At 40.6% G+C, this 21044-nt stretch overlaps 1 protein-coding gene across 4 annotated transcripts in view; it reads right to left on the reverse strand.

The window, feature by feature from the left end:
• Positions 1–21044, reverse strand: part of LOC135247430 (zinc finger matrin-type protein 4-like) — a 60650-nt gene that overhangs the window by 11242 nt on the left and 28364 nt on the right. For all 4 annotated transcript variants that reach the window (XM_064320876.1, XM_064320873.1, XM_064320875.1 and 1 more), the window contains 2 exons: positions 15091–15321; positions 6605–6701 (listed from right to left, as the gene is read on the reverse strand). In XM_064320876.1, the coding sequence (XP_064176946.1) occupies positions 6605–6701; positions 15091–15321 (328 nt within the window). The remainder of the gene's footprint in view (positions 1–6604; positions 6702–15090; positions 15322–21044) is intronic.

The raw sequence follows: 21044 nt of genomic DNA on the forward strand, positions 1-21044 counted from the left end.
GAAAAGGTTGCTACGTGTGGTGAGCTGGGAGCCGGGCGGCCAGGAGGTGGGAGTTACAAATACACTGGGACCCATGTCTCTGCCAGTTCCCTGCCTGCTGCCCCGGGCATGCCGTCAGGGATGCCCCTCGCCCGCTGACACGTCTCCCAGTCACCTTTCCACACGCGAGGCGAATATGTGCCCCCTCCCCACCCGAGACTCATGGATGACAGTCTGTGCTGGCGTCACTTTCTGTGACATCAAAACTGGGCCACCGTGATTGAAGAGGCTGACCCTGACTGAGTTAAATTCACAAAGGGTGGCCAACCCAGCACATGTTCTATGCAAGCTCTTCACAACTCCAGCCTTATTCTAAGAGTGCACAAAATACTTACATACTTAGATTAAACTATATAAACTGACACAAACACACAGTAAATGCAAAGTATCCAACTGAAATTCTTACAAATCTTTCCAACACACAGAGCCTATATATCCACACCTCCTTAAGGTTACTTTACTGTTTACCTTGTTCAGGTGAACACAAAAGTTCCTTTATGGTACAGCCACTATTATCACTAATAAAAACAATGCCCCAAAACCCTCAAGAAAAAACTACCTTTGCTTCTTTCTTTCTAATAGAAGACAAAAAAACTGTTTTCCTGGAAGATCCATGACCTTTGAGGAAAACAAAGACAATCCCTAAATCATAAATCAGAAACCCTCCCTCCTACAAAGATTGTATTAATTTCTAAAAAAAAGTGAAGTGGATTACATAAGAGAAATAATTAGAGCTATGCCTCCAGTTATGGCAGTTAGTCAATATTAACCAAAAGACCTGGGTATATATCAGCCTTTGTGTTTCTCGCTAAACTGAGCAGACTCCATCATAAACCGAGAGAGCTCATTACATCATGTTATTCTGCTTGACCATTCTGGTCTCAGGCAAGTGGCTTCCTGCTCAACCCAAAAATGTCAAAAGCAAGAACGGGTGGTAGGGCATTTGCTAAACCACCAAGAAATTATGGGTCAAGATGTGACGGATATTATCATATTCTAAATCAGATGCAGCATCTCAATAATTTACTAGCCACAAATCTTATTTTAATGTACGATCCTTATGTTATAAAAACAAAAAGAAAAAAAAAAACACTTCATTCATGTGCCCAGGATACTGATAATGATGCATATTGTAGATGCAGATGTTCCCATGTGTTACTGCCATGGGCTGAATTATGAGACCTTAAAGCCCAAAATCCACAGCATCTGTTTAACTCTGCAGTCCAGAAAGAAACACATCCCATGCCTGCCCTCCCCTGCTGATTATTGATAACACAGTCAATTCTTCACTTCCTCTCAAATTAGATCAGCTGAACACTGAAACAAAAAAAGACCAGGTTAAAACCTAGTAAATGGCTGGACCTAACACACGTGATCCGGCCGACCAATGGTGTAACTTCATAACTCGGCCGACCAATGGTGTAACTTCATCACTCAGTCACTCAGTCACAGACATTCGCGTTTATAGGGCTGGCCCCTCTGTTGCGGTCCAGCCAAAACAGCTTATTTGCTCTTAATGTTTATCTTTAGGGACATTCCACAGTATTTCCCTCACGAACACTTAAGTTTTACTTATTTATTTGTTTTTCATCTTAAGAGGATGTCTTTAATATGATATTTTATAGGAAGCGACTGCAACATGCTCAATTCAGGCCTTCTCTCTGTTTAAAATGAGGCGTGCATAGATTCGTCACATCTCACTGTTTCTGTTACTGTCGCTCAGGGGGATTTTTCTGTTGCAGTAGCATCATCTTTTAAATTACACCTGAACGAGCTGAGCAGATTATATGACATGCACGGCATGTGACAACTCCTGTAAAGAGCGGCACGTTGAATAAAGTTTTATTAATTTTAGTTTAAGCTAATTTAAGCTTTACTGATTGATTGATGTTTGAGGGTGGCACCATTAATGAACAATTCTATCCTATTCATCATTTGGAGCTAGTAATGTAAAAGACACACACACACACACACACACACACACACGCACACACAAACACAGACAAAAGAACCAGTTAAGGTGGAAAGACAGCAAAGGCTTTTACATGAACATGCCATTTATCGGCAAGGTGAACATCTGTAGTTATGTAGCAGCCTTTTTAATACAACAATTTAATAAGTTCACTGACGTACCCCATGGACATGAGGCTAACAGAACCAGTGCTGACATTTCATGAGCGGACATCGCCCAGGCTCAGGTAAGCAGTACATTCTACTGGCACAATAAATGATGGAGTACAATGAATTAATGAGGCAGGCCAGCAATTTCAATTGGGCATTGCAAATGGGGAAAAATACATTAAACACTACATTTAACACCACTGGTATGGGTAGTAAATTATATAAATGAAAATATTTATAAGAGCGATGGGCATGGGTTTGGTCATTACACTTTTAAATGTGGCAGTATGTAATGATTGCGATTATAAATCGTTATAAAAATAAAAATCTGAATCATTTTAATTTTAAAATGTCCACTGTCAGAATTCCAGTACCAAACCTGATAGCGCTCTGATATGCTTTTAAAATGAACAACCACAATTGAATGATCAATCTGAAAAAGACCTATACTAAAAGAATGAAGCATAAGAACAAAATCAAAAAAGAACAAACAAAAATGACAAAAGTCTTCTCGTTGAAATGAGAAATGCATTCAAATCCATTTTACCAGCTTTCTACATCAACTTTCTCTGTATTTCACCTTTAGGTAAACAAGACTCGATTTTCAGTCATTGTTCAGCTTCTTACAGAGCCTATTACAATCAGGCCTGCATTTGAGAAAATTCCCTTAGAAGGTATAGAACCAGCAGGAAAGCACATATAATGTTCCAATCTTGATATAGCAGTTGCCAGGTTGCAGCATGTTCACTAAAATTGCTATTAGAACTTCTCCTCCTCAAAATGAGTCTGTCATTTTTTAAAATAAATTACGTATCACAATAAAATACAATTAAATACAAACGGTATATGACATCCTATAAAACCTACTTTAATTGAGCTTGTTAAAATGTTAAATTCTCTTTCAATCCATCATAAAGAGATATTTCCCATTTAAACATTTAACAATGAACATTCCTAGGCTACAACCTGTGAAAAAGTGAGAAAAAAAAAACAAAAAAAACCAATCAGCAATCAGCTGTAAAGGCAGACAGCCCATGTCACAAACGGCTCATGGGATTAAGAGGTTCGCTGCCTCATAGTGAGAAGACATTTTGAGTTTATTAAAATAAGACAAGTAAACAATGCCCAAATAAATCAGATTTCAACTGATTTGTGAATAAAAAATATAAACATAACTTCCACCAATTTCATTTCACATTTAAATGAGCTAACCAAGGTGGTGGCATGAGTTCGGTACTCAGTCCTTGTCAAGTGCTTTTTTTTTTTTTATGTTTATGCTTTTTGTAAAAGATGGCTTATCCAGATCAATTTTAAATGTCATTAGACAAATATTCAGTAGACAATGAATTTCACTGATAGCTGCATCCTTTCCAGACTTCTAAAATATACCTTTCTCTTGGCTTATTTAACTACAGTAAAACTACAGGGCGTGTTTTGGCCAATATGCATTTTTACTTCACTTCACAAGTCCATTTCTCTTTCAGTTCTTATCTCCCAATTTAAATATTTCATATTAGAACCACTAGATGAAAACCTTGATTAGGATAATGGCCTTTCCATGTTGAGGACTGCTATCTTTGCCTTTGGTAATGACCAGCCCTGTCTCATTAAATCACAATGTGGTGCCGTTTCCACATTTAATGATAGAATCAAGCATAACTGAGAGATTCTCCCAACTGTACCAAGGGAATGTGTTGCTGGGCAACTCATTTGAATAGGACAGACACACACACACACACACACGCACGCGCACACGCACACACAAATATATATATATATAAAACGTAGATTAAGTATGCTGCAAAATCAATCTGCACTCGATTGAGTTCTGTGGGATAAGTGTAAATGTCTGCAGTAAAGTGTTCTTACCTGCTAGCCCTTTTTAAACACCAATGGCTTTTCAAAACAGTCACGCTCTTTTAGCGAATGTGTTAAATGGAAAGTAGACCTCAACAGGGGCACCGCATGGCCTGTCAAAGTGAAGCTCTGACATCCATTAATTGTGCCTGACAGCAGAATTTAACCTGACTGTGTGTCTGGCACACTGCACAAAATACAGGCCGCCAGAAAGCCCGTCATTGAATGCATGGGAAAATGAACTTGGGAAAATGGGGGTTTTTCAGCCAGTCAGAGAATGGAAGGCCAGTTCAACAGAAAACGATTTAAAAAGCTTCATTATTAGCATCTGCAGGATGCCCTTTATATGGGTTTACAAACAAATCCAATACCCAGCTGCTAGTCCTAAACTTTGTGCCTAAAGACACAATACATACGCGTGTCTAAACAAACCTTCAAGTGGTATTGTGCTGTGTCAACAGCAGACCTGGGGCAAATTATTAAAAATACATTAACCCATTAGACACCAGTACAATTCAATATTCAATATTCATAACACAATTCTGTTTCCATATTATTGCACAATTTTACTAATAGTATCTATCATTAATAGTGATCAGCAGGAGTGTTTTTACCAGAATTCTACCAGAATAGAGAGATAAAGTCATTCAAATAGGTATTAAACCCAACACTGGTGAATTGCCTGCAAATAAAAAAGGTAAAAATATGTGGGTGGCATTATTTCATTAATTCCCACGACTGGTCATGAAACCCTCTCACCTTGATGCGATTCAAATGAATAAAGCGCATGCATGGAACAGTGGTATGCTGAAACACAGACCCACTACAAAAAAAACCTCTTCATAATGAAAAGAACAGCATGAACCACGTCAGTTGGCTTCACCGATCTGCTCAGAGCCGAGCTGCCTGCACTCCCTCCCTCTCTCCTTCGGGCGTACGCGGAGGAAACGCTGCGCCTCCCATCTGGCGAGGGCGCCCAGGTGAGACCCGTTAATTCATTTGTCGAAAATGCAATCAAGCCCTCGCCGAAACATTGCCTCACATGATGAGAGCAATCTGCTGACCATTACCTCCCTCTGCAGACATTTTTTCCTTCACCGATCCCCTGAGCACACACACTCATACACATACACACGTGCGCACGCACATGCACACACACACACACACACATGCACGAACACGCACGCATGCACACACACACACACACACCTTTTCTCTAAATAAACGTATTAAAAAAATATATGAAGTCAAGAACCTGGTTACATGATGTGGAAATGACTGTACATTGTATTAAATTTCTAGGTGGCTCTACTTAAAATAACTAGTAACTTGGCTGCCTTACAATACTGAGTTAGGTGAACAATGGATCTTTAGTTCTTCATACTTCTTCTGTATGAACTGTATGTTAAAACTAAAATAGCACCTGCTAAATTTAGACCACTGAGCTGAAACATAACTGCTGAAAAGAATGAAAATGGAGACCTATGAAGCTACACGTACACTGAGGTCTTTGAAGAGTTTCTCACGTGACAATGACATTTTCAGAATAGCGAGTCACAACAATTTTTTTTTGAAGAAGCAAAAACAAATGCAAATGTTTCTTTTTCTGCCATTGACAGTTTATTAAATCTAGTTCAGCTTTATCTGTTGGTAATGGCTCATCCTTTAAGTAAGAAGCATTTTTTAAAAGAAATGAAACCATTTGAGCAAATACGGTATGCAAATTGAACACCTTTCATCAAACTGTTCCAGAGAACCTACCGAAAACAATTTGGCAGATGAAACATCAAATCATTTTCCTACCAGATTTTTTAATTAAGTTTTTAACACCTTTTAACACCTTATCCAGTGAGGTGTTCATAATTGTAAACAGTTCACACAGGGATTTTTTCACACAGGGATTTTTCCAGCCAACATAAAAACAGCTATTACAGAATCTGTATGTCTAACTAATTTCAGACCCATTTCTAACCTCCCTTTCTTTTCTTGGTTAAGTACATGAAAATACAGTCTTTAGTCAACTCTGATAACAACATTCTTGAGAAGTTCTAATCAGGATTTTCGGTAACCATCATAGTACTGTCAATAGAGACTGCCTTTATTATAGTGGTATAAGACCTTCAGCTCATTGCAGATACTGAACATCTCAATATGTAGACTCTTTTGGATTTGAGCACTGGTTTTGATACAGCATATTTGCATTACACTTTTCGCTGTTGACCTCCTGAAACAAACATGCAGGGATGCTATAGGATGTAGACTTGAGATGAGGACTAATAGATAGAGGAAAATACCTGGACTACCTGGTGACCACTTAACGTGAATGTTCAATCTCACTGTAGGATGATTTTGCCTGAAACATCTCTCATAGCTCTCTCCGAGCTGGTGTGGTTTCCAAAATAGCTATGCCTGATAGTTGATCTTAGCAGGCTGAAATGCTGTTTGTACCATTACAATTGTTTAGGAGCATTTAATACAGTGCTTAAGAATGCCTCTTTTCTCATCAGTCTACTTCATATCCACGGCATATGTAGAATGTTTCAGCTCTGTGCTTTCTACCTTTCTTATTGCGGAAAGGGTCACTCACTTGTTTTGATGCTTGGATCCCTGGAGGTGGGCATGGTACTGCTCAATGGAGTTGAGAATCACATTGCACACGCTACAGGAGTAGCTACTGCGTAGGCCTGAGTGAACACACACAAAACAACACAGCTTAATCAGACAAAAACCAAAACATAACTGTCACTCAAAACAGGTAAGGCTGATAGAAAACATCACCAAAATGAAGTCTGAATCTAAAAATTGAACAACAGATCATGATTTTAAAAAGCATGAATGTTCTATTAATGTAATAATGAAGCACAATTATTTTTTCTAAATAAAAAGTAAATAATATTTCTTTATTTACAATAATAAATAGTGCATCTTTATGTATTTATACAATGATATGCACTATTTACAATAATGTTATTTTGAATATGAGCATACATCTTTAAGTTATATAATTCTGATATACTGTACTGAATATTACAATCACAAAATCTATCTGGGAGTATAAACCCTTGTAAGCTGTAAAAACCTGAACTTCCCTTCATACATAAAATCACAGTTTAATTTGCACATAGCCTGACTGGCAATATCTGTCCTGCATTAGCATTTCATTAGCTGCAGTTCAGGCATTTTGTTTGTACAGCCTCTGTAAGTTAAGATAATGACGGAAGAAGTTCACTGTCCTCTGCAGGCGCTGTACGAAAACACTTTGTTTCTCGTCTCATCGCGAGTCTGAAATTTGGCAATGGGTAGAACTGAAGTTCCATGGTGGCCGCCAACAAGGGCATAATTAACAGGGGACCTCGACGGCGCATCTCCCCCTAACGAGACTGCATCTCCGGGGAAGGGGTGGGGTGAGGAGGGGCCGGTGCGGATGAACGTTTCGAGAGGATCCGCGAAACGGATAGAAGCCGCCTCGCCGCGCTGATGACGGAGGAAACAGATGTGAGCTAATTAAAGGGTTTGCAGGTGGCGCGGAGCCGCGGAACCCTAAAAATAGATCGATGTGAAGCGCGAGGAGGCAGCTGACAATGTTTCAGCTCAGACACCTGCACACGCACACGCACGCACAGGCACACAAAACGTGCATCGGTGTATGACATATGTTTTTGTGCATAACATACCAAAAAAAGCAGAGCAGAGAAGAGAACATGTGAGGATGAGCAGGCTTTTTAAAGTAAAGAAGCAAACAAGAACGGCATTTGGCACAGTAGGTGAACCTTGCAGCTAATTTGGCAGCACAGGCAAAAAATTTAGCCCCTGGTTTGGTTCAGTGGGTCAGTGGAGTGGGAACAGACCACAGCACAGGGAGGTTGATTGGTAGAGTCTGGAGCAGACAGCCACAAGGGAAACAGCAACACTTGGCATTCGTGTCCCGAATCGGGCATCTACGGCCTGACTTCAAGCAATACAAGCATCCTATAGCGTACAAACATCCATCACCTGACAGTCATTTCACGCTGCTGGACAGAGCGGCAGCCATGTACCTGCACTAAATTCGTTGCTTGAATCTTTACAGAAACAAGCAAAGGTTATGTTTCAGGTGGCTAATCACAACCACAGCAACCGTCAACCATCCATCGACCGGCTCTACATTCTCAATGATGAAGCTAAAAGTACGCACGACAAAAGCTGTGAGATGATAAATCTGTTTGAGAGCCCCTCCTGTGTCTGTGCCTTTAAATGTCATTACCTTGGTTCACCTGCCAGCGATAGGAGAGCTTTAATTATTAGCGCATTATGTTCTGTAAGTGCATTCATCCAAAAGAGAGGATGAGCACAGCTGCGTGGCTGTGCGGCTCCAAAGGGTTTGGCAGCAATCTGTTGCCTCGCCCCTTTCCGGGGGGCTGATGTGAAAATATCACCGTAGCGACTGTTGGTCTCGGTTAACAAGCTGCTTTCGGCTCCAGAGTTCCGGATCCCCTTGACAACCGCAGTGCATCGCTGACAATCCGATTTGCTGCAATACAGTAGTCGGTTTGTATCCCCGTTAACTCAGATTCTATATGCGGATAGGATGCACTGTGATGACTGTGCGCAGTAAATGGATTTTCTTGGGAGGTCAGTTTTTACCCGGACACCAGTGTTAAATCAAGGTGCTTTCCTCTTTGGAAAATGAAGTTTCACCCAGCAGTAAAGCACCCCTGGTGCAAGCAAGGACAAAATTAGATAAGAGAAGGAGCAGGTCACCAGCAGAGCTTGCATCCAGCTCCAAATTAAATCAATGGAATCCTTGGAGGCAGTAGTGAATCAACAATATGTGCAACATCATAATTGTTTCGTCAATGTAAAAGGGGAAGTGGTTTATTTATTCCCCAAAATTCAATAGGTCGGGAAAAAACACAGAGAGTACGAGGCAACACTCTGGGGATGAGGTATTCTAGAGACCCCATTAAATTTAATCCACACCAATTTCTCACATTTGGAAGCAATTTTCTAAAATATTTGACGCCAATGTAGAGCAGGCCAAAATTCTATATATTATCAACTGCCTAACCTATGTCAGCACAAACGTATTTTAAAATACTAAAAACTATTTTAGGTACACAGGATCTGATCTATTATTTAGAAGACATTACAGAAAGGGGGGGGGGGGGACACAACCCACAAATTGGTCCTGAACCCTGACGGTGCCAGCACGAACTACCTCTGGCAGTGCCCATGGTGGACAGCAGCCCCAAAAGGTGGTGCCTTATTTTCCATATGGTAATTACGGGAAGGAGAGCAACAGTCATTGCTCAAAGTTCTCAGGTCGTGACCAGCGTCTTTCTGCGGCAGCCATACTTGGGAGCATGCTCATTTGACACAAAGACTGCGTAGCTCAGCTGGTGGACAGAGTGAAAAAGAAGCAGCCAGTGATTCTGAGCAGGCAGAGCAAGTGCCCGCTCACCATCTCCTTAACTAACGGAGGTTATTGCAGGGAAAAAACATTCTTTGGAATCACATGAACCGAGAAGAATATAACTGGGAATTCCCAATTACGAGAAACCATTTAGACACAAAGCACTATGACATCTTAGTTAAGATAGTATATGTCTCCTATTAATGCACATTCTTTGTGCTTGAATGGACACTTGCTGTTTCATTTGGTGTGAGAGCCAACCCTTGTAGAAGCACACATGGATGGGGGGGAGGGGGTGAGGACAGGGAGGAGAGTGCGAGCAGTTATGAGCAAGTCCAGGGAGACCATGTGAATGATGCACCAAATCTTTCTAAATGTCATAAAACACTTGTTGGTAAATACTCTCTCTGTGGGGACCCACATTTTGTTTGTCTTTCTCTCTATCTTCCTCTCTATCTCCCACGTGCTCTATTTCTCTCTCCCACCTTACAGAAATAGCATATACTGAAAATACAGTGCTGTGAAAAAGTATTTGCCCCCTTACTGATTTCCTCTATTATTGCAATATGTCACGCTGAATGGTTTCCAATCTTTAGAGAAAATGTATTATTACACCATGGAGACACAAAACACATTTTTAAAATGATTATTTCATTTATTTAATGAAAAAGTTATCAATCACCCATATCATCGAACCACAGTGAGAGCCATTATCTCTAAATGAAGAGCAATTAGAACAGTGGTGAATCTTCCCAGGGGATGTCAGCCTGCCATAATTTCTCAGAGGGCACAGCAATAACTCATTCAGGAAGTCACAAAAAATCCTAGAAGAACATCTGAAGACCTGCAGACCTTTCCAGCTTCAGCTAAGGTCAGTGTTCATGACTCCACAATAAGAAAGAAAATGGGATTCATGGGATAGTAGCAAGTTGGAAACCACCGGTCATCTGTCTCTGAGCTGAAGATGAAATATAATTGGTTTATGGAGCAAGACAATGATTGGAAACAAAAAAACAAGTTCATAACTGAATGGCTGAAAAGAAACAAAATGAAAGTTTTGGAGTGGCCTAGTTAAAGTCCTGACTTGAACCCAATATAGACACCGTGATAGGACCTAAAACAAGCAGTTCATGCACAAAAACCTACCAATTTGTCTGAACTAATGAAGTTCTGAAAAGATTAGTGAGCTTAAATTACTCCACAGCAATGTGAAAGACCGATGTATAGGAAGTTTGGTAGCAGTTATTGCTGCTAAAGGTGGTGCAACCAGTTATTAGGTTTAAAGGGGCAATTACTTTTTCACATGGGTGATATGAGTGTTTGAGAACTTTCTTAAGATCTGAAACCATTCAGTGTGACAAATATGCAATGAAAGAGGAAATCAGGAGGTTGAAAATACTTTTTCCATGGCACGGCATATTGAAATAACAGCAACATTGCATCTGTACACAAATGTACCAGTCACAAAATTCACCTACAGTGGACAAAGATATATTTTGTCTTGATTTTCACTGTAATCCACAATTTTAGATTTGTAATCAAATAACTCACATTTATTCATTTTGGTTTCACTGTGTATAAATTACAGCACTTTTTATACATAGCCCCCCATTTCAAGGGCTTCATAATGGTTGGGGAAAATGGCCGCCTAGATGCTTCTGATTAGTCAGGTGTGGTCAATTGCTTCCTCAGTGCAGGTATTAGAGTTTCCAGTATCTAGTATTGATTCTATACTTCTGATTGCCTTTGTTATTGCTGTTTTCAACATGAAGACCTGAGTCGTGCCAATAAAAGACAAGCAAGCCATTATGAGACGGAGAAATAAAAAAATAAATAAACAGTCTGAAGTGAAAGCTTCAAAGCTGGCCCCTGAAACAAGCAGGAGCTATAGATAGCTGTATTACCTGTCAGAGCATCACCAGACAGATATTCAGTACCTGCGGATCACAGACTTCAAGCAGTCATTGCATACAAAGATATGCAACAAATTACTAAACAAGAATATCATTTATGTAGCATTAATATGTCCCAAAAATTGCGGTCCCTTGAAATGGGGGACTATGTGCAAAAGTGGTATCATTTATACATGGTGAAACCAAACTGCATAAAACATAATCTTAAATAAAAAGTGGGAATATGCACTTTAACCACGGGTGAATGGTTTGATTGCAAACCTAACATTGCGAAGTACAGAGCCAAAGCAAAAAAAATATGTCTTTGTCCCAAACATTATGGAACTCACTATATTCATTGATTTATTATGGGTGAAAGTATTCTGCAATTATACCTTCCAAACCTTCAAATATTGAATCAGGAGGACTGCCAAAGCCTTTGAGTAAACACCAGGCTGGATTCTTTTCAGCCCAGGTATTTACAGACAATAAACAGTCTAGGTATCTGTTTACAGAAATGTCACATCCTGGCTGCTTATCAGACCCTCTGCAGGCCAGCTCTCCAAAGATGGGTTAACCACAGGCGGGTTATGGATCATAAACCCAGCAGCCAGGCCGTGATATAACTGTCATTCAGTGCTCTTTCCTCCCCCCTCAGAATGCCTTTTTTGTGCTCTTTCTTTCCCTATCAGTGCTCAGAAAGCCTTTTCTCTCTGTCCTCCTCTAAGCTCCCAGAATAGCCTGCGCTCTCTTGTTCTCCGTCTCCTCCTTTCAATCTCCTGAATGTATTCTAAACTCCAATTCACATTCAAATTCAAACGGCTCCACTGGCACGACAAGAGGAAATTTATACTGCCAAAGCAGGTAAGGCTAAACCAGAACACTACATAAAAGACCAGGAGTTAATTAAAATGACTCTAAATGTAATATTTAATATTCAGTATCTTTTAGTCTCTTATTTCCTTAGCTCACCCCTTGTCACCTTCCCCTCCGTCTGTCCGCCTCTCCTCCCTCCCTGTATCCGTGATGGCCCTCCCAGTTGCCTCGTTCAGGCTTGCTACGGCTTACGCAGCGCTGAGGCAAACTGATAGTTATCTTATCTGGCTGCGCTAATGATAACAGCGTGGGACACTGAGATGCTGTCGGATGACCTGCCTTCTTTTTGAGGTCTGTGCTCTCCAGTGGGTGTGCGAGTGCATGCCTGTTTGTAAATGTGAGCATGCGTTTGTGTGTGTGCATACGCCGTGTGTGTGGGCGTGTGCGGGCACACTGCATGTGCATGAATGCGTGTGGGTGAGTGTTTGTGCGTGAATTCAGTGCGTTCATCATTTGTGTGCGTGTGTTTGGATGTGAATGTTTGAAAAACGAGTGCCGTGGTGCAGGTGTCAGTGTGTGTGGTGTTCATGTGGGTGCGTGGATGAGGGTTTAGTGTGTGTGGTGTTCATGTGGGTGCGTGGATGAGGGTTTAGTGTGTGCGCGTGTGCAATACAGCGTCTCTCGATGCTATCAGTGACAAAAGTACTTGTGCAATTTCACGCACCCTGGATATTTGCAGGATTGATGCTTGTTCTTCGACATTGTGTTCTTCTAAACTCACACACACCCACATCCACACACAAACACACTCACACTTACACACAGCATTAACTCTGTATCCCGCAGTACCCTGGTTTCCATTCTTCTTGAAGTGATTTAGAGCATACATGCCACAAGTCTTTGTTTTGTCCTTTTAACAATTTATCTCTATATTTCCCTTTTCCCTATATTTTGCTTTTGCGCAATGAAGCAGTGAATGGGTGAAACCCTCCCCGTATGGGTAACCTAATACACAATTTCGCCTTTTCATCATTTTTGTAGAACTTTCTTCAAAGCACTGAGTACATAAGTAACCCATAAATATATCAGCATACACACAGGTAGAGGTTTACAGAAATGTTAGTATTGGCGCTCTCGTTTAAGATGCACTAAAATAAAATTTAAAAAAACAATGTATCTGCAGATGGCTTGCAAGTTTGTGTTCGAAAGTAATCTGAAGATCCCATTAGTTAGCCCTGCCTGAGCACAGTCATTCCCATAGGTACTTCCTGGTTCACAGGGAGATTACAGAGCCCCAGCTTCCCTGCTTGCAAACAAATCTTCCAAATGACCCTGTTAAATGGACTTCGCTAATATCTTAATGCTGCAGTGTTATAATGCTCCAAAGGAACCATGAAGCACATCACATCTCCAATTGTCTTTCTTCTGAAGGATAGGCAGCATATAAAAGACAAAACTGAGCAACATCTGAAGGAGAAGATGGAGATCTCTCCCTCTCCCTTTCTGTTGTAACTTTGTGCACCTATGTATTTGATTTATTTTTCTACTGGATTATAATATTATTAATAATAATAATAATAATAGTAATAATAATAATAAGAAGAAGAAGAGGAAGAAGACAAAGAAAATTCATACTTCTGTGTTTTAAACCACTGCCATGTACATGAAAAAAAAAGAAAAAAAGCTCAAAAATTTAAAGAGGAGGACTCTATTTATCACTTCCATCCAGAACCATAACACTTGAACTGGAAACCTGAAAAAGCATATTTCTTACAAGAGGCGACAATATAAGAGGGTCTTTGAACAGAAAATAAACCTGACAGCGCTTGTCCTTAAAATTTCCTTAGCAATGCTCCAATGCTCACTTTTGTTATAGTGAAAGCTGATATTTCCTTTTTCCTTGTCCTTGTATTGCATTAGTGTAATTAGTATCACCAGCTGGGTCGAACTGGGTCATTTTTTAACCAGCGAGCGGAACACATACTATACTTAACGGTTGCGTGGGTTTACAGCTCTGAAACCGAACTGCTGAAGCTTATTTCCCCACAACCAGAAAAAATAAGCCAAGGCAGTAACAAATCTGGGTCACAATCTGCAAATGCAAGGATGATTTGTAAAATGACCGTGCTTTAAAACTCAAAGCTTTCAGGCTGCATGACTCACAGATGTTTGGTCGTAGTTTAGTCAAATTACCTTTAAAGCCAGTAAAGTGTGCCATGACACCTAACACAAAAGGAGGGGGAGGAGCCATGAAATCCATCGAAACATGGATGTTATGTTATAGCAGATTGCAAGAGTAATGTTTGTTTCTTTTTGCGTGAATGCAGAACTACATGTAGGATTAAAATAAACTACACTGCATATGCTGTATGGATACAGAGCTGGGGGGGGGGGAGAGTGGTGTTTGTTTCTTCTTGCATGAATGCAGAACTACATATACTACACTGTATATGCAGTAAGGATACAGATCCGCAGTCTTGAGGGATGGAGAATCAGCCTGAGGCTACTAAACTGGGCTTGCATATACAAGGCTGCGGGTTCAAATCCCAGGTGGGAGCACTGCTGTGCACCCTAAAGCAAAGTATTTGTTGATTTATAGCCTCATTTATGACTATTGCCTACGTTAACATCAATCTAAAATTTTGAATGATATGTAAAATAATGTAATCGCAGTAAATCGCAGTGGATGATTGCAGCTGCAAAGCAAAATACGTCTCAGTTGCTCTGTTGGTGCGGTTATTTGTATTACATGTGATCTCGCCTGCAGTTTATAGTATCTCTAAGACCTGGAGGACTCGCAATACATTACCGTGCAATGGGAAATTATGGGAGATTTGAGAATGCATGGCTTTTATTCTATGGTGGCTATGAGAATGCATGGCTTTTATTCTATGGTGGCTCTATGCATATAGAAACTGAAAACACGAGCTATTGTGTTTCTGTTTGAATTTGACCTCCCTTTCCCCCATTGACCTGTGGTCTCGGTGGCGTCCAGGCTGCCCGCCAGCTGCTCCAGGAGCCGCGCGCGCGCCGCGTTCCTCTTGTGCTTCTTCCCCTCGTAGTGCTGCTGTGCCATCAGGGGATTGTTGAACCAGGCGCCGCACAGACAGCAGAACTTCCCCGCCTCCCCGTTGTTGGCCGGCAGCCACGACGGGGGGAGCAGCGGGGGCGGGTCCACCGACGGGGGCATGCTGGGGGCGGAGTCTGCGCAGCACACGAGGGAATAAGACTGGATTAACTTTACGACGGAATGCACAGATTAATTAAATCTCACACATTAAGGACATAATGAAGCCCATTCCTGGCAACATGGAACTACTAACAATAAAATATTTCATGAAGCTTGAGTAAAGAGGAACAGCACAAAATTCATATAAAAGTATTCAGTGAAAACGGCTGGATCAAAACACTGCGAGAAGTGATTACATTAACAGAATAGAGTTGAAACACATTAATAGACTAATCTCTGGGGAGCTCATGTATTGCATCACAGTGAGGGTCAGGAGAAGGCCAATGAGGCTCTAGTGATTCTGGTACATTCTATTCAATTGAAGGGTAAGCTTAGCCTTATGACCCCAACTCTGACACGGCCATTGCCTTGACAACCAGCCCCCCACGCAATTCTCATACAAGTTGTCTCACAAGGCACAAATCATGATGTGTTCATTAAGGTAAAAATAATGCTACAGGTATTTGATTTGTCCGCAAAGAGAGAAAGGCCTTTCTGCCTGTGCCCATCCTTTAAAATCCCTGGCTGACCTAAGGTGATCACTGCAGGCAATAACATTATTAGAGAACCTGTCTGCTGCAGCTGACTCTATTTGGAATGATTCTGTGGGGGCAAATGCATTATTCCCATTGTTTTAGTGTGTGTTCTTCCTCTGGGTCATTCATTTTCCCCTGGATTTGTGGGAATACTTGATATTATTATGCACAGCAAAGTCAGCAATATCAAAGAAAATAATGTTCAAAAAGATTCGAATTTAAGAGATTTGAATTTTGCAATTATGAAATTAATTAATTAAAAATTTTAAACTGTGAATTCAATATATTCTCTTAAAATTTTAGTTTCAATCTCACAAATTTAACTGCACAAAATTCAATTTTTCCTATGCCTCAAATGCATTCCGTTTTTAAAAATTCAATTTTAGAAATTTTGTTTCAAAACGAGTACAGAACATCCAGGTTACTCAGGGAAAGGGGTAGGACGTGGATGCAATCGATTCTACTTGTAGCCAATCATCATCAAGCTCTGTGAAAAGGGCCAATGAAGATTCCCATTGATAACCTGGCTGAAGCCCACATACAGCAACCCTATAACTTATTTCCTTCCATACAGCAAATGCACATGCATTCCACGGGCCAGTTTGCAAAAATGCAAGTAAACCATGTGCCGAGACATCATGTTAAAGAAAGCTCATTAGAATTAAACCCTACCCAGTACTAGACTGGCTACAAATCCAAGTTTGTAGCCTTTGCTTCTACAGTGCTATCATAGTCATCACGACCACATAAAATGACCACACTCCATGCAAAAGCTTCTATATGATTGTGAGAGACTGCTGCCTCTCGTGTATCCCACGGGTAATGGTGTCGAATAACTACCAAACTATTGTAACCTTTTGCGCGAAAGAGTGAAATTTGCTGATGAGAGCTGGCTCCCATGGTGGACTTTCTGTGAGGCTGTCAGAACGACAATGAATGATTCACTTCCACGGTTTCATGAATCCATAATGATCCACTTCCATGATTCGTATACTGATTTTTGTCCCCTTTTACTTTCCTCCAGCCATAGCACAGAGAAGACCAGTACAGCCAGTCATCTCCCAGAGGACATTTCATATGCCACCCTTCCCTGCCGAGTCCAGGACCCAGTTCTTACACATGGCTTTGCATGTCACCAAATGTTAATGAACCGGACACACAACCATAAGGTTGTGGGTTTATACCCAGGGAAGCACATTCCTTTTGCCCTCCTGAGACAATCTGAGATAGGGAGTGAGCTGTACAGAGAGAATAACATCTGGAGTTTGACGATTGAAAGATTGCGATTCATTGTCACGCTTTGGTTATGCTGTCGTGCCAATAATCTTTCTTATTTAAGTCTTTTTGGACTAAGTTGAAAGAGAGAAAGAAGATGGATATGGAGACAGCAAGAGAGTATAAGAGAATTTTGCTTCATTTAAATAGATCTGAATAGTTGAAAAGAGCAGACTGAAAATGAGAAGCCAGAAAAAGGAACGATTAAACAACAAAAAACAACCCTGCATTTTGAATATAGCAAAAGATCAAAGACCTGTCTGATGTCAGCACAAGATTTTATCTACATCAGCACCGTAGTCTGCCTCATTGATTACTCAATTACATTTAAATTGCACCAGGTTGTTATCCAACTTAATGAAAGGTGCAGTTTCTGACAGTGCCCTCCAAATTAAAGCCATGTCGTTTAATTCTTGCCAAGCTTAGTAAACCTAGCCAGTTTTGCTTCGCCGAAAAAGTGTTGGCATGCAGAAGCATTTTTTTTTTAAATTTTTTTTTTTAATTCTTACACAGTACTTTGCTTCAGATGTGAGCCAGGTAAGTTCTACATTTCATGTAGCCATGCAGTTGTTCATTACTTCGAGCAGCACACAGATTTAGCCATGAAGCTAAACTATGTCATGTGTGTCCTTCTGTCCGACAGCCCCCTTGCATGTGGGGATTACGCCTGCCAGAGACACTTTTAGAAAGAATTATTCAGAGAGGGGTAATCCGCAGGGGCCCCTGACACATTTAGTTACAGCACAGTCCAGAGTATTTAGAAAACCATCCATGCCAGCTGGAGCTCGATGTCATAATTCCAATATGCATAAACAAGGCATACACTTGCCTCAAATATGCATAAAGTTTTGAGGCAAGCATATGTATTTTCGTGCTTGTTTTGACAGTTCCCTAATAAAAGCGTCTGAGTGCCTTCCATTGTAATTAAGGTAAATACAATCGACTCCTCTGGAACCTGGTGTGGATAGATCATTATGGATGCTCTTACACTCAATTTCCCCCAAAAACATGACTGTAACTCTGTACTATGAAGGTCTAATCCACTTCCATAGCTCAGTGTAAACGCTGGCACCATTCACACCACGCACCAACCCAGCAATCAGGAAATGTTTAAAGATCCCAGCTTAACTGCGTGATAGTTAAACAACATCACCCAAACAGCTTTAGTTTATTGTTCTGAACTAGTTCCCTCAGTCACAGAAAAAAAACACCAAGTGACAAAGCATTGGTGATTCTGATACTGATTCTGAGTAGAAAAAAATCTCTCTGAGGTAAGCTGACAGAGAGAACTGTAAAACACATGCGGGACCATGCAGGCGAAAGAGCTGGTGGTGCAATCCCAGTGACCCCTACAGTTTTGAGGAAGGCACAGGAGAAGAAAAGCCCCAGAACAGAGTATGAGGAGCACGGACGTTTCTGTGCTTGGGGTTAGAAAGCTGCCAGCATGCAGGAGACAGTCGGTGCAGTGAAACTTCACAACAAGGGTCCTCAGTAGACTGCTGAGGTGGGAGTCAGCCCATTTTCTGAGAAAAAGCACTTCTGGTAACTACAGTAACTGGTGCATCCAATGGGACCCATAGACCCGTGTTAAAAGAGAATTCTTATTCTTCCCCATGCCCACTAAATTAGTAATCACATACTCATCCCATATCCAAAAACTTCCAGTCCTTTGCAAGTCTGATGGGATGACTGGGCTGGGTCTGACCCAGATATGAAGCACACATTGTTTTAATAGAAGGAAACACTATTTAGTCAGTGGTTTTTGAAATGGTTCTTGCAGAACTGTTCTGCTTAATGTTCAATCAGCCTTAAAGTGATTCAAGACTCATGGCATTTACTTAGGAACACGACCATAAACAATAAATTCGTACAATGAATTTAATTTGGAAAATGTGTATGTTGATACATTGATGATTTTCAAAGCACTTTGGAAAAGAACAAACATGAAGCTGTTGAGTCTGATTGGTCTAATAGAAAATACTAATGTATTTTAAGAGAAACATTTAAGTGGCATGGGTGATAATTTATTAAAGGGATATGAGGCTATTCCACAAAAATGACGATGAAACAGAAATTATTTTTGATTGGATTGTTATCTACAATCTATGGTGCAGAAAAAGACTCAGAATAGCACCATCAACCCCACAACTAACTACAAAATTAAATGTATTATTTTCTGATTATCATTAGTTACATATTACCTGCACCATTATATCTAATATTCAACTAGCTGAAATTCAAAACTTCACTTTGTTATTTTTTGATGGCCCTGACGACGCACCAAACGAGATTATCATGACATTTACTCTGTAAGATTAAACATACACATACATATTAAATGCGTTGAAGATCATTAGTGTGTCCAAATATTCAGTTATTGTCGTGTGCATTAAAAATTCACAATGCCATGTAATAAAGAAATCTGAGGCATCACAGCGGTGTAAATATCAGATAATTACAGTGCGAGCAGGTAGAATAAATGTCACAGACAGCTAAAGCCAGACTATAATCATTTTGTCATAGCAAATGTCAGCTGGCAAACATACAAATGGCTATAAAATTAGCGTAATTGCCACTGTCACATGAATGTTAATGCGAGGCCTTGGAGAACTTGAGCTGAGAGATCAAAGCAGGAGAGATACAGGTGTATAATTACCAATAATGTTGAGGGTGAGGGGTAGCAGCAGCGAACCTGCTGGGGTTCTGGCTTGGGTTAGCATACCTTCCATGGATCTGGGGCTATCAGAATAGGCTTTTTTTCAGCTTGAGTAAAGGTCTGTTTGCTATAGTACACATGTATTCATCGAAAAATATTGTTTTAGATTGCAAATATAGATTTTCGCCCGACGAAAAAAGGCAGTGCATTGATTTCAACAAGCACCACCACAAAAAAATGTCCACTATTTCCCCGATGATAAATTACTTCATAAAGCTGAAGCTGACAGCATTTTCCCATGTGTCGTGTCCTCCCTTCTAAGCATCCAGTCACGAAGGAGGGAGCAAGAGAGAGAGAGACAGAGAGAGAGAGAGAGAGAGAGAGAGAGAGAGAGAGAGAGAAAGAGAGAGAAACAATGCAAGAGGGGGTGTGTGTGGTGGCTGACAGTGCTCACAGTGTGCTGGCTCTTCCCTGTTATGTCCAGTACTGCCCACACAGCTTTGCACAGCATTGGTCGATGTAGCGATTAATGAGCTGGACACACAATTATAAGGTTGCAGGTTTAAATGCGGGGTAGGACACTGCCGTGAGCAAAGATCTCAATCTGAACCGCTTCAGTGCATATCTATTTGTTTGGGCAGACAATATCTGACTGACAATGTAAAGTCAAACTAGGTATAGTCCAGCTCAGCAGAAAATAGTTCCATGAATAAGTTAAATGTTAATAAAGTTAATCTATAAATAAAACACAAAAAAGTAAATGTACAAATAAAACACAATGAGCCCTTGTTCACTGTGAATTCAAACACCTCTGCATATAATATAACAACGCAGCACCATATTTGTTTAAATGTTGATCGTCATGAAAACTATGAATAGCAAATGGATTGAACTGATCATTTTAAGGATGAAGATAAGGATGAATCAAACAGAGATTAACTGTACTCTCTGGTTTTACAGACAAAACCTGAAGTAAGAAATCTTGGAGACATTTTCAGTTTGGACATAAGTTGCAAACGAACATGGGCACAATGACCAAGTGATGACTCAACCTCTGTCCAATAGTATTAACCTGTTTATAACCCCAAGCAAAACCATGGATAGCCTTGCTTTCTCTGTAGCTGCCCCTCGAGTCTGTAACTCCCCCCAGCCACATCAGAGAAGCCAAACCCCACCTTTTTTGTTGTGCTATTAGGCTGCCATATCGCCCCACCCAAATACGCTGTCTGTC

The sequence above is a fragment of the Anguilla rostrata genome, chromosome 2 (genome assembly GCF_018555375.3).
Source record: "Anguilla rostrata isolate EN2019 chromosome 2, ASM1855537v3, whole genome shotgun sequence".
Lineage (NCBI taxonomy): Eukaryota > Metazoa > Chordata > Actinopteri > Anguilliformes > Anguillidae > Anguilla > Anguilla rostrata.